Source organism: Arvicanthis niloticus, chromosome 10 (assembly GCF_011762505.2).
Source record: "Arvicanthis niloticus isolate mArvNil1 chromosome 10, mArvNil1.pat.X, whole genome shotgun sequence".
Classification (NCBI taxonomy): domain Eukaryota; kingdom Metazoa; phylum Chordata; class Mammalia; order Rodentia; family Muridae; genus Arvicanthis; species Arvicanthis niloticus.
The window spans coordinates 24677721-24692044 of record NC_047667.1 but is presented as its reverse complement, the minus strand read 5'-3'; the positions used below and the strand labels follow the sequence as shown (position 1 = coordinate 24692044).

Below are 14324 nucleotides of genomic sequence, written 5' to 3'. Positions count from 1 at the left end.
CTTTACCCTTAGTGTCCCAATTCTCTTTTACCTAGGAGGGTACGATTATGATTATAACCATTGTAAGAGCAACAGAGGTTCAATGACTTTGACAAGGTCATGTGATCAAGTGGAGTGGCGACTCAGACTCCTGCTCCCAAGGGTTAGCTTCAACTCCTCAGTTCCCCTTCCCTGTCAACCCTAGGCCCTGTCTAAAGCACCCTGTTCTGCACTGTGTCCCTTACCTTCTGGGCTTAGGAGGGCAAACTATACCTTAGAGACTGAAGAGAATTTCTGAGGGAAACCAAAGGTAACGGTTTGTGAGAGCTTCCCTCAGGCTCTGCCAGTTTCTACCCAAGACCTACAAGGCCACTCTCTCTCCTGGGTCTAAGACACCCTTTCCCAGTACCATTACCTGGATCCCTAAGTCTCCCCTAGTCTCCCCCTGATTTTTCCCAGATGCAGCAGGGAACCTTCTACCCCATCTCTCTGTAGAAAGCAAGGAGAAAAACTGGTGGGATCCTCTCCTTGCCCCCGGGGCTCAGCTCACAGACACCTCCCCCTCCCGAGCCAGAAATAGACACACTCTCTCCCCTACCTCCCTCCCCCTTGCGCACACTCCACCCCTCCTCCTGTTTGCTCCCCGCCTCCCCCTCCCCTCTTTCGCTGGGAGCTGCAGCCCGCAGCCTCTCCACGAGCTGGAGGGAGGAGTGTAGAGAGGGCGCTGCCCGGAGTGTGCAGCCCGCAGCACCGATCGGCCAGCCGGGGGACCGAGACGAGATCTCAGCATCACAGCACGTCCCGGCTTCGATGGAGCCGCTGGTCTTCTATCGTTTCTTTGACTGATTTAAATTTTTTAATTTATATTCTCCCCGCCCCGCCCCTTTTCCTTCGACCCCGCCCCATCAACCCGCTATTTCCTTGCCTTTTCCTCTTCCCGGGCTTCCTTCTCTGCATTTCTTTCCCCTTCGCCCTCCGCTCTCCCCTTTGCTCCCTCCCCTTCCTCTCCTCTTCCTCCGCGGTTTCTTCCGTCCTCCCCCCCACCCCCGATTCCGCCCCCTCCTCTCCCGGCGCTCCCGCCCCCTCCCCCGCCCCGTGCCTGCAGACGCGCGGATCGTCCATGCGCTCCTCGCAGGCAGAATGCTGGGCAGCAGCGTCAAGAACGTGCAGCCCGAGGTGGAGCTGAGCGGCGGCAGCGGCAGCGGCGGCGACGAGGGCGCGGACGAGCCTCGGGGAGCCAGCAGAAAGACAGCCGGGGCGGACGGCAGAGGCATGCTGCCCAAGCGCGCCAAGGCGGCAGGCGGCAGTGGCAGTATGGCCAAGGCCAGTGCAGCGGAGCTGAAGGTCTTCAAGTCCGGCAGCGTGGACAGTCGTGTTCCCGGCGGGCTGCCTGCCTCCAACCTGCGCAAACAGAAGTCACTCACCAACCTCTCGTTTCTCACGGACTCCGAGAAAAAGCTGCAGCTGTATGAACCTGAGTGGAGCGATGATATGGCCAAGGCGCCCAAGGGTTTGGGCAAACTGGGGCCCAAGGGCCGTGAGACTCCTCTGATGTCCAAGACGCTGTCCAAGTCTGAGCATTCGCTCTTCCAGCCCAAAGGTGGCTCTACGGGCGGCGCCAAGACCCCACTGGCTCCTCTAGCGCCCAGCCTAGGCAAACCTAGCCGGATTCCTCGGGGACCCTATGCGGAGGTCAAGCCTCTTAGCAAGGCGCCTGAGGCAGCGGTAAGCGATGATGGCAAATCGGATGATGAGCTGCTTTCCAGCAAGGCTAAGGCGCAAAAGGGCTCAGGGACTGTGCCCTCTGCCAAGGGCCAGGAGGAGCGGGCCTTCCTCAAGGTGGACCCGGAGCTTGTGGTTACCGTGCTGGGCGACCTGGAGCAGCTACTCTTCAGCCAGATGCTAGGTAAGTCTTGCCGCCCCGCCCCACCCCGCCCCTGGCTTTCTCCTGGCCAGCTGCAGAGAGAGGTAGCTTTCTCCCCTCTATACCGATCACTAGCTAGGTTAGGAGGGGCACTGCTGCCCAGATGTGCAGAGCTGGCCTACCTCCAGCTGTGTCTGGCTAACGGTGTGTCTTACAGATGCCGCTGATGGGAGCCTGGGCTTTGCTGTGGCCTGTTAGAAGTGAGGGTGGACAATGGGGACGGGGGACTTGAGTGCTCAGAAATCATTAGCTTCCTTGAATTTTGAAGTCCATAGTCCTAATATGGCAAACCACGGTGAGGTTGGTAGAAACACGAGCTGAGGAGTGGTCCGTGCTGGAGAACACAGCATCCTGCATTGCTAGGGAAGCGTTGGTAAGAGCCCAGATCTAGAGCAAAGATGTGGGGAAAGCAGATGTGAGGGCTAGTTGGTCCTTGGAGCAGAGCTGAGGCTCCACTTCCTCTGTGAATCCCGGGTGGGAGCTTGTGTCGGATTTCCCCGGGTGTGGGGGACCTGGCAACACGAAGTGTCTGGGGCCAGGGAGGCGGGCGGGCAGCCAGCTGTGCGCATCTGGATACACGTCTTTTCCCCCAGCCCCAAGCAGTCACCCCATCCCCCTAAATGTTTTAAGGAAAGGTCTGGGCTTTTGCAAGGAGACTCCCGAGAAGCCTTCGCCCTTTGGCTAATGAAAGCCAAGCTGGCGGGAAGGGAGGAACAAAGCTTCCTCGCTGGGGGAAGCCAGAGAGCTGCTCCATTGTTCTCCAAGGCTGAACAGTCCGAGGAAAAAATCCAGAGCCAGCCCGGGAACCGTGTTTTCTTTCTGTAGAGCCCCTGTCCTCAGACAGGGATACATGGAGGATGTGTCTTTCAAGGCTGCTGTGCCTTGGAAGCCCGCACTGGCAGTACAGGAGCTGTGGGAGATCGGCAGCTAGCCGCCTTAAGTGCACAGACTTGTTGCAGTGGATGTGGGTCCTCAGACGTCAGAGCCCAGGGACCCCATCTTCCTGGGTACCTTGTAGGCTGGTACCGGCTCTGCTGGGGGCTGGGAAGGGGCGTGTCGTGAGCGTGTGAAAGGGCGGGGCCAAGAGGAGGGTGGCGGTCCAAGTGACCATATTGATGGAGAGAGAAGCTAGTGATGACCCAAGGCCCCTGGAGAATGCTGAAGGAAACCTGTTCAGCCTACTGCAGTCTCCCTGAGACATCCCCGCCTGTGAGGGTCTGGTGAAAAAAGGATTCTGCCTCTGACACAGATGCTCTTGGAGGGACAGTCAGTAGACTGGACAAGGGCAAAGGGAGGAAAACAGCCCTGTGCCTTTAGGCTGCCCCCGAGAGAGATTTGATTTGACAGTGGAAAGGAGGGATGGGGTGGAGTGTGTAGAAGTGATAGGCAGAAGTGCCACCCTATTGCCTGTTGAGCCCATCAGAGATCCTGCCCTCAAGGAGCTTGCCATTCAACCGGCTTAGACAGACAATAAAGAAAACAAAACACTAGGCACCAGGAGGGCTGTGTGGGGGAAGAAAACTGGGCTGGGGTCTTGAGAGGCACTGAGAAGGGAGGCCTATCTTAGGCCTCACTGAAGGAGGTGGCTGTGGAATTGGGCCTTGAAACATGGGGCTATTTCAGAATGAATGAACATAGTCTAAAGGGGTTGAGGGGAAAAGGGCCTTCATATGCCTTGGGCAGGGGAAGATGAGAGTTGGAGTAGAGGGCACATCCCCATTTTCAAGGTCAGGGCTTCCTGTGTTTGGGGTGGGTTAATTAATCTAACCCTCCCTAGTGAGGCATTTTCCACACTGCCCATCAAAGGCCTCTTAGCTGCTTCTCAAGAAGGGTCACCATAGAAACTCTGTAAGATGACCCTAGAGCTGGATTGGGCAGGAGAGGAAGAGAAGTTGGGCTGTGGTCCCTTATTCCTGTCAGATCCTGGTCACTTAACAAATTACGGGGCGACCAGGGACCTCCTCCCTTTCTTGCTGGTCAGATGCTGGGCCAAAGGCAAGAGCCTGCTGCCTGAGCCGATACAATCCATTTGTTCCTGAGTCCTCAATTACAGCTCGTTGTGGGAGACCTAAGAGGAGGAAGAGCCCACAGGTGTGGAGGGGTCTGATGAAGGTAGAGGAGAGAGGTGGGAAGTCAGCAGAGCTCGCCGTGTTGCCTCTAGATGAGAAGACCAAGATATGGTGGCATCCGGCCCCAGAATACACTGTCTGGAGTCAGATGATAGGAGGCAGTTGACGACTCTAGGCCAAGCCTTTTTCCTGTGTGAAGATGAGGTAGAGAGGACCAGGAGGAGTAAGGGAGAAGGTGGAGCCTGTACAAGTATGCCCAGGGTCAGGAAAGGCCCTTGATGTGTAGCAGGGTGGCATCTGGGGACAAGGCTGCTATGATGTCTCACCATGGCTAAAGTCATGGGGTTTTTGCTCCTGTCCTTGAGGCCCAGTGTCAGCTTATGCACATTCCCTGGTACCATCTCAGACCCAACTTTATAGGCAAAGGGCAGGGAGCTGGGGCAGCCTGAAATAGGAGCCTTTCTGGAATAAAAGGGAAGAACTTAAACCTGGTCAACCCTTTCCAGTCTCAGCTGGGGCCCAGATGATCTAAACAGGCTCTCTGTTCCTTCCCTAACCTGAAAGCTGCCGAGTAACTAAGGTCCCTAGAGAGTGCTGGAAACATAGAATGCTGAGGGCCAGTCCCAGGGGAAATAGGCCAATTCTAGTACCGGAGCTTGATAGTCCACAAGACAGCTCTCGGGCAAAGCAGAAAGTGATATTCCCCAAATTTTTGTCCAGAAGTCCTAAGTTCTGGTTCCTCCTCTAGGGCTCAGTTTCTCCATATATGAGTGGAAAAGACCCCTCCCATGGCTCATCCTGTGAAGGCAAAGGCAGAGATTGATTAGACCTTGTAAACATCCTGGGTAGATCAAAGAACACTTTTATTAACACAGAGAAGTTAAAATTACAGTTGCACCCCAAGTCAGCTCATCAGCTCTTCATCGAAAGATTAAAGCAGTCAGTTTGTTGACTCCCCAAATGTGCAGCCTTCCAGGAAAAGACTGGACAGAATAAAACAAGTAAGATGGCCCAAGGTCAGGGTGAGAAAGAACCCAGGTCTTGGCGTTCATAGTCCCATTTCTTCACAGAAGGTGTCTGGCATCCATGGATGGGTTTCCATGGTAACAGTTCTCTACCCTCAGAAGCACCGGCCAAATACAATTAAGGAAGAGAAGCAGGAAGCTATCTGTTTCTAAGGCACTGGGGCGTTGGGGAGGAAGGCTGAGGAAGGGTTGCTTAGGAGAATGCACTCTGGACTTGTATCCAGTGCTGCAGGATGGCCTTTTTTCCCCAAGCACTTCTTACCATCCTTCATCCTTCCTCCTCTGCCTTGGTGGAGAATAGACACATGATTCTAGATAACTTGCCCTGAGCAGGCAGGGGTGTGTGTGTGTGTGTCCTTCCCTGAAGTGTGGCATTTGGCTAGAAAGGAGTTTTGGAATCACAGGTTGATGGTTTGTGACAGCATGCTGGGCCAGCCAGTGGGCTATTCATGTGGAATAGGAGGTGACACAGGACCTTAGGGCTCCTGCCTTCCACCGAGCAGACCATTTCTTTCCCTGCCACTTTCAGGATGGCTTTATCCAAGGCTAGGCTTGGGTCTCCACCCAAGGATGGACAGAGTGTTCCACTGCTCCTGAGGTCGAGACTGAAGCTGGTCTGTCTCCTCACAAGACAACCTGGGTTCTGTGTCTCAGAGGGAAAGGGCTGGATGTGTGGGTCTTAGGGGTAAACCCTCTACCTTGGGTAGAAGGTTCGAGAAGGAGCAAGGGTGCCCAGAGCTGCTCTGACTCCCCCAAAATATGTCCAAGATGATGTTCTTCCCATGACTGACTCCCAAGCCCAGAGACCATAGGCATTTCTAGGCTTGACTAGGACTAAGCCATCTGGGACCCTGGCAGGTGTTTCCTGATACTTTCTTCTTGTTTTCTTTCTTTCTGTCCTGTGCCCAGTCTGCTTCTGGTGCTGTAATCAGCCCCTCCCTGCCCTCCATCCCAAGCTGCCCAACCAGTTTCTCCTCTCCTGCTACCCTCAGTCTTGCCCCTCTCCAATACATTCATTTCCAGTACTCCACCCTCTGGCCCCAGGGCTCCTAATGATGCAGGGGGATTCCTGGAGCTTGAGTCCCCAAGGTGCACAGCTGCAGTTCAGCATCCGACTGCTGCTGCTCAGCTGCCTTTGCACCACACTGCAGCGTCTCCCTGAACAGGCAAGGGCGAGATGCCCTCCTCTCTACAGCTTGCTCAGTCTTCCCTGGGATTTCTTAGAACCAAAGAGTGGAAATTGTCTAGATGAACCGCCCACTAAACGCTGAAATTAATCCCTCCGTGGCATCAGAGGCAGGTGGGTGTTCTGTTTACACTCTCCTGGTAACAGAGGGCTCACTACCTTATTTTCCTGGAAAGCATTCACTGTCGGAAGGTCCCCCACCCGCCTCTCTCTTCTTTCTGTTGAACGAAGATTCTGTCTTCTGAGAGTTTCTTCCGTGGTGCACATCTGCTCTTTGGATCCTTACAGATGAAGGGAGGCCACATCTCACAGAAGGTAGATGCCTGTCTGAGCTTCATCTCATTTTCCTCTCCTCACCCTGTCTTTTCATGCTTCTTGCCTGTGTCTTTTTTTCCCTTTATTATTATTATTTTAAATATGACTTCGTGGAGGAGTCTGACCTATACACACCTGGTTCCCAGGCCTGTATTGATAGTGCCAGTCTTCCACCTGGATCTCATTCCTGGCTCCACATACTATTTACATCTTAAAATGAGTCCCTGCTAAGGATCCGTAGGACTCAGAGCACCTGGATGTAGGGTTTTTTTTTTTTTGTTTTTTTTTTTGTTTTTTTCTTGTCCCAGAGAAGCTATTCCTGACAAAGCCTTTCTTTCCCTTTGCTGAGTCCCTGTGCTAGCCAGCCAGCAGAAGGAAATGAACGTCACCTGTTTCTCATTTGCTCTGGCTGACCTCCCCCCCACCCCCTGTTGGATTACCCACATGTGTTTGATGTCCAGGGAGCCTGCAGCCTTCCCTCTCTTACACATAAAGAGCCAGGGCACCAGACCCAGCTGACTACCCTAAATGGGGAGGTGACCTCCAACAGAAGCCCATAGAATCCCTGCCATCGAGGCAGACACCTCCCCATGCTGCTGATTCTACAGCTGGGGAGGCCGGACACCTAAACCTCCCTGGTTCCGTTCAATGAAGTCAAGCCTCTGCTTCCTTCTGGCCAGCAAACATCAGTGTGCAGACTGGGAAGATGTCTTATCTTCTCATTAGAGGTGGAGTCAGGAACACACTTGGACCCATCCCAGATCTTATACCTCTGGTATGTGAGATGAAAAAAAAAAAAGAGGGGGAGGGGTTAGGACCTGCTAGGCTTCTGCACTCCTCTGTCTAGCCTGGTGCTACAGCGGCTAGGGGAGGCAGGGATTCTAGATGTTCTGCAGGCTTCCGGCTCTTGCTGTCAACGCCACTGTACGTCTTGTGTTTCTACACAGTTCTTCATTCCATTCCGTCCAGACCTCAGTAAGGCAACCAGGGACTCTCGGCAGGAGCCATGCCTTGGCCTGGGTCATCCTGGAATCTATTTTAGATATCTCAATGATACATTTCAGGGCCATGGGGATGGGTGGTTTCACTGCAGAGCCTTCTAATTTCTGGGTTGCAGTCTCGCCCAGTGTGTCTGATGGTGCTGCTACTCCTGTGACTTGGGATGTGGGCACCAAGAACTAGCTCTTTTGTCAGTGTGGTCAGCCACTCCCACTGCCTGTCCCCTGCACAGTTGTCTGAGGATTATCCCTTGGAGTCCCGCTGTTGGGTAGAGCTGGGTGCAGGAGATTTGAGTCAAGAGTTCCAGATGTTTTCATAGAGAGCCTGCGTTCTAAACTGTGACCTCAGGATGACTAGTAAGGACAACAGATGCACATTGGAAGTATTGACATAATGGGTTATGTGGCACACAGAGCAGATGCCTGGGACTTGGGTGAGGTTGAATGTTGGCGTGTGCAGTGGGTAGCATGTGTTCCCTCCCATGGATCAGTGCACGTCCGTACCAGCACACTCTGATTTGCAGCACAGTGCACTTACATGTGTGTTTATGTATGTACACAAGAGCTGGACTAGTTTAAGAGTGTGAAACATGACCACAGAGGAGCAACTTCCCCCAAACAGACCCCCAGGCAGAGACTGCAGGCTTCAGATGCCTGGCTTCTTTCCCAGACAAGCACTTTAAGTACTGGTTACCCTTCAGACTCTGAAGACACAGACTTTTCTTTGCCCTTGGTGACCCACTAAACAGGCCCTTCCCTTTGGGGAGAGCTGGCAGCCATCCAGACAAGAGGCCCTGCCTTCTCTCTACAGAGTCCCCAAGGTGCCACGGGGCCTAGAATTCCAAGATCCCTTTGTTGGGGAGGCACCTTCTAGGAGCCCTGATACTGGATTCTTCCCAGGTAGGAGGAAAAGGAAAGCCCAAGAGGAGCATTCCTATTGGTTAATTGTGTGATGGCATTGCTTCTGTGGCATATGTGTCATTTCTTGGTACTTACAAATGAAGAAATGGGAGACCTACAAAAATAAATAAATAAAAATAAATAAAATAGGAAGTCACCTGAGGCCGGGAAAGCAAATGAGCACCCGAGCCAGACTTGGGTGGACTGCTTCCTAGATCCCCAGTCCTCCCCCAGGTTTCCTTTTTCCTCTAATTCTGCTTAATTCATAAGGAACTTATCAAGCAGCTGGCAAGAGCAAACCAGTGTGCACCTGAGAATGAAGCGTTGGGCAGGCGTACTAGGTGGACAGGTGGGCAGCAAGGGCTCCTTCCTGGCTGGCTGCAGGGGAGGTGGTCCAGGAGAAGAAACAGATCGTGGGATTGTGGTTGATGGGAAGGAGGTACGCTGGGCCGATAGGCTCCGGGGAAACATGAGAAGGAATGAACACAGGAAGTTTCCAAAGGACCTCCCGCAAAGTCCTGTGCACCTTCCCTCTTAGGTGAGGTTGCCAGTGAGATTAGCTCCAGGGCCTTCAGCTTCTGTGTCTCCTGACTAGAGGGATGTAGCTGCTGAAGCCCTTACTGAAAGGGAGGCACCTAAGGATTCCTCTGTTCAGATGTTTTCTCCTTCATTAGCTACAGTTCTGATGAGGCCTACTGCCTAAGGTGCACAGTTCTGCCCTTTCAGGGATTGGTCTTCCTCAGCCATAGCTGAGGCATGTGTGCCCTGCTAAAAGCAGACCACCAGCCCACCACGCATGAACCAGGCCGCTCACAGCACAGCCCCAGAACTAGACTCTGGAGTTCTCCTCTCCTCTCTTCTCCTCTCCCCCTTCCCCGTTCTCTTCTCCTCCTCTCTCCTCTTTTCTCTGTCACCTCTTACCCTCATTTTTTCAAGACCTGGGTCTCTTGTAGTTGAGTCTGGCCTCTAATTTGATTGTTAGCTGAGGGTGAACATTGAACCCCTGATCTCCCTCTGCCCGAGTTTATAAACACGCACCCACTACATCCACGGAGATGTTCACTTACGTCTAACTTTGAAGCAGGGATACACAGAATGGAAGCTGCATTTCAGCCTCTGAACTACCTGTTTGATTGAAGAATCCATACCAAAGGAGTTAGAAATCTATTCAAAGGAACCAGAGCTGGGCATGGTGGTGTACATTCTGTAATCTCAGATGTTCAGGAAGCTTAGGCAGGGGGATTGCAAGTTTAAGGCTAGCTGTGCTATCTTAGGGTTTCTACTGCTGCAATGAAACACCATGAAACAAAGCAACTTGGGGACAAAGGGGTTTATCTGGCCTACACTTCCACAGCACTTTTCATCACTGAAGGAAGTCAGGACAGGAACTCAAACAGGGTAGGCACCTGGAGGCAGGAGCTGATGCAGAGGCCATGGAGGGGTGCTGCTTACTGGCTTACTCAGCCTGTTTTCCTGTTGAACCCAGGACCACCAGCCCAGGAATGACACCACCCACAATGGGCTTGGCCCTCCCCCATCAATCACTAATTAAGAAAATGCCCCACAGGCTTGTCTATAGCCTGATTATATGGAACCATTCTCTCAATTGAGACTCCCTCTCATCTGATGGCTCTAGCTTGTGTCAAGTACACATAGAACTAGCCGGGACTTTTTTTTTTTTTTTGGTTTTTCGAGACAGGGTTTCTCTGTGTAGCCCGGGCTGTCCTGGAACTCACTTTGTAGACCAGGCTGGCCTCGAACTCAGAAATCCGCCTGCCTCTGCCTCCCAAGTGCTGGGATTAAAGGCGTGCGCCACCACTGCCCGGCTAGCCAGGGCACTTGGCAACTTAGACCCTATCTCAAGAAAGAGGTTTGTTTTTTTATTTTTATTTTTTTATTTTTTTATTTTTTTTAGATTTATCATTTTTACTTATATGAATACACTATTGCTCTCTTCAGACACACCAGAAGAGGTTATGAGCCACCATGTGGTTGCTGGGAATTGAACTCAGGACCTCTGGAAGAGCAGACAGTGCTCTTAACTGCTGAGTCATCTCTCCAGCCCTCAAAGGAGTTTTTAAAATGCACAGGGGTTCACCATTTGCCTAACATGCACAAAACCTAGGCTTGTTCTCCAGCCCATCCCCAACGCCCTCCACACACACATACTGAATCATAACCTTGGCATAGAGAGATTGTATGCTACTCAGCCAGCTTTGTTTGAATGAGGGTAGGACAGCACTGGGGATGGCTGGCTTGGAGCTCTCAGAGAAGACAGTCCTCCAGGGAGTGAAGGAAACAGGCTGCCCTGGGGTTAGGAGGGCCTACAGGGTGTGAGTGTACCTGTTACTTTATACTCAAGACTCTTATCTTTTTTTTCTCTCAATTTCAGTTGTTATAGGAGTCATGGAGGATTTTGTTGTGCCATGGAATCTAGCTGTACCAAAGTGAACTGTCCTGAGGTCAGGGTTTGCCATAGGAGAGTAGGCACTGCCCTATTGTCTTCATGCTTCCATGGGGCCTTGATGATGACAGAGCATCCAGGAGTTGCTGCAGGACTTGACTCCTGGCTTTGCTGTCGATGTGTCCCTGCTCCAGCACTCAGGGAAGGGAGCAGCCAAGCAAAGGCAGCATCTGTGGCCCTTGGGGGTGGAGGATCAGGTGGTCGTGCATTGGTGCTGCTTTGTCAGCCATGGTGGATGACTGCGGACATGGGAGATAGCCTTCCTTAGCTGTCAGGGCTGGGCCTGGGATTCCTGATATTTCCTAGACAGCAGAGCTGGCTTGTTCTCAGCAGACAGTGTGGAAAGGCTTCTGGGTTCCTGTTGCCACCATTAAAGGGACATGTTGGGCTTTCAGGGACCCCATGGCTAAGTCTCCAGGTAAAGAGGCCTGCTTGGCACCCTAAGCCTTGCAAGTCCCTGAGCTTCAGGGCCACTCCGAGCCTTGCTGTAGAGTTTTGGAACTTTGGAAGAGAGTAGCCAGCCCCAAGACTGTAATGAAGGTCAGATACCTTTCATGTAAGGCCCTTTGAAGGACCCCCTAACACCCAGGAGTGTCTGAGACTTTGGAGCTCAGCAGCAGTGGTAGCCAGCACTTATTAAGCACTCACTGTTTGCCAGCTCTGGGCACCCATCTCATCACAAGAATGAGATGTAATTCAAGGGTTACGTACAAAACTTTAGCAACCATGGTGGCAGCCAATAGAATTGGAGGACGCAAGGGCCTCCTGCTCTGCCTCTTCTGGTTTTTCTGGACTATGGAGGTCAAGTGGCCAAGGTGGCAGGGAACATGGGCCAATGCTGCTTGCCCAAGATGAGGGAGGGTTCCATAGTAATCAGAACGACCCTACTGCTGCCCTCCTCTTGGCTGGTAAGCCCATGATCCCAAGGGACTTAGATATGTCAGATGAACTCACAAATGACTAACAAATGTAGAGCAACTTTCCCAGAGGTATGTGGCCAGTTAATGGTGAATCTAAGCTTCCAACCAGACTTGACGACTCAGTTTCCCACATTTAGCTACTAGGCTCTTCTGCCTCTTGCATGATGAGTAGCCGATCTGTTCCTTGCTCCTGCTATATTCTAGAACTTGTGGGTTCAATCTTGCCATAGTTTGAATGGTCCAGGTATAAAAATGGCTTCTCTCCTGACCTCAGCGCCAACTTTGCGAAGGGTTGTTCATCCCACGGCAATCACTGTCCAGTGTAGGAAGCAGACCCACCCCTGAGGAGGGTTCCAGCAGTGTCACAGCTGAAGCAAGACAGAGCAGAGTTCATGAGCCACATGAGGGCTGCCGCAAGGGAGCCTCCCAGGTGGACCAAAGAGAAGAGAGCATAGATGGCCAGAAAGCTGTTCTTGCCTGATGTTCTGCCTATGAACTCTTGATCTCTCTCCAAGTGCAGCCTTGGAAAAGTCTCAGCCTCCTTGTTGGCTACACAGGGATCAGACTCCCTGGCTTTCAGATCTAGAGGACTTGGAGAAGGAACTGTATGGGAAAGTCCAGTACAGAGGCTCCTGTAGCTGGTCAGCAGAGGCAGCCCTATCTACAACTTGGAGTACTACTTCCTTCTCACTCCCCCTGCCCACTCCTCCCCCTGTAAGTAGCCCCTGATTTCTAGGTTAGATTCCCTGTAATGGTGTATTGCAGGGATAGGGTGGGTGGTGTTAGCTCCATGAAAGGTCTGAGATTTCTGATAATATCTTGTAGATGTGTTGTACACCAGACATTGTTCTGGCATGAATGAATTCAGTTACCAGGACAGTAGACTTAGATTCTAGTTTAGCTCCTGTCTTTTGCAGTGAGGAACCATTAGGTTGTGCCTCATGCACTCGACTCCACAGTCACTAGGCCTCATGACCTCACCCATGGAGAAAGCTGGCCTTATAATGTCCCACGGGCATGACAGATCTTCCCAGGCATATGCCTAGAGCCTGTTACTTTTAAAAGGATGCATCTACCTGAGGGTTTCTGTAAGATTTTGGTGGTTCTGGGAGCCTGACTGGTCCCCTTACTTCCTTGGGTACCTATTGCCAAATTTGGAACATTTAGTGAAGTCTGCTGCCATTACTTTCACACCATCTTCATGTCCTTCTCCATCCTGGATCCTGATGGCCTAGAAGAGCCACCATGCTTACTACAGGACACAGGTGTGCACCAAGACTCTGGATCTATCTTTTGCCCTGGATACTTTGTGTCTCTGGAACCCTGACTCCCTCGGGTAATAGGAACCACACCAGCTTTCAAGGCTTGATTGTGAGATTTCAGATCAATTCAAAATGCTTAGTCCTCCCTGTTCATGACCTGCTTTGAACCTGCTCCTCATCTGCAGGCTCTGAGATGTGCATTATGAAGCCCTCTGGAGCCGGGCGGTGGTGGCGCATGCCTTTAATCCCAGCACTTGGGAGGCAGAGGCAGGCGGATTTCTAGGTTCGTGGCCAGCCTAGTCTACAGAGTGAGTTCCAGGACAGCCAGGGCTACACAGAGAAACCCTGTCTCGAAAAACCAAAAAGAAAAAAGAAGAAGAAGAAAAAAAAAGCTCTCTGGAGCTTGAACAAAATAGGAGAGTTTCTTACAGGATACAGCATCTCCCAGACAAGGAGGACACCAAGAGTTAGCCAGGTTTCCAGGAGAAATGGAGCTAATGGCACCAAGCACCTTTGCCTGCTCAGCGTGCTGGCTCTGTCCCGATCTGCTCTACACATTGGATTCATTTCCTATCACCACTGGCAGACTTCTTCTGTTCTCGGTCCACGTGGCCGAGTGTGGAGGCCCACGCTCTGTCCAAGAGAGCAGCTGATTTACTCAGGGGAGGAGGAGATGGCTCTGGCTGACCTATCACAAGGAGAGGAAATTGGCTTTTTATGATTATAGGCCAGGCTGGTGGTCGTTTAAAAAACAGTATGAAAACAGTATGAAAAAAAAAAAAAAAAAATAGACAGACTATAAGGTATGGAGGAGGACTGTCAAAGGGTGGCCCTCTTGCTTCAAGGTCAGCATCCACTGTAACCCTTAGCCTAGGATCTAGCTCAGGGTGAGCTCCACCTATCTAGATCAGGGTGAAAATGAGCAATGCCCTTATTTTCTAGGAGGTTGGGAGACTCAGGCTTGATCTGTTGATTTACTTTGGACTCCTCTGTTTTTCTATTGGTCAGTAATATCTCTGGTGCTTTCTGTTCCTCCTGGAGAGGAGGCATGAGACCTACCCTTGTGATTTGTTATCACACAGCTGGGAGCACATCTGTGAAGGAAGAAAGCCAGAACATCTTGGCTCCTTCGCTTTTCTCTTGGGAACAGGTGGATGGGGCTGAGAAGGACCTGTGATTTCCCATAAGCCTGGGGCTGGAGCCAAGGTGCTGGGTAAGTAGGAGCAGAGCTGGCCTTGCATTAGTGGACGGTACGACAAATGGCAGACAGGAAGAAATTCTC

The 14324-nt window shown here is 51.9% G+C and overlaps 1 protein-coding gene across 3 annotated transcripts in view; it reads left to right on the top strand.

The window, feature by feature from the left end:
- Positions 1 to 14324, top strand: part of Nav1 (neuron navigator 1) — a 246086-nt gene that overhangs the window by 95222 nt on the left and 136540 nt on the right. For 2 of the 3 annotated variants that reach the window (XM_034513255.2, XM_076941255.1), the window contains exon 4: positions 1085 to 1885. The exons of the other annotated variant lie outside the window; for it this stretch is intronic. In XM_034513255.2, coding sequence (XP_034369146.1) covers positions 1085 to 1885 — 801 coding nt within the window. The remainder of the gene's footprint in view (positions 1 to 1084; positions 1886 to 14324) is intronic. 3 annotated transcript variants of the gene reach the window in all.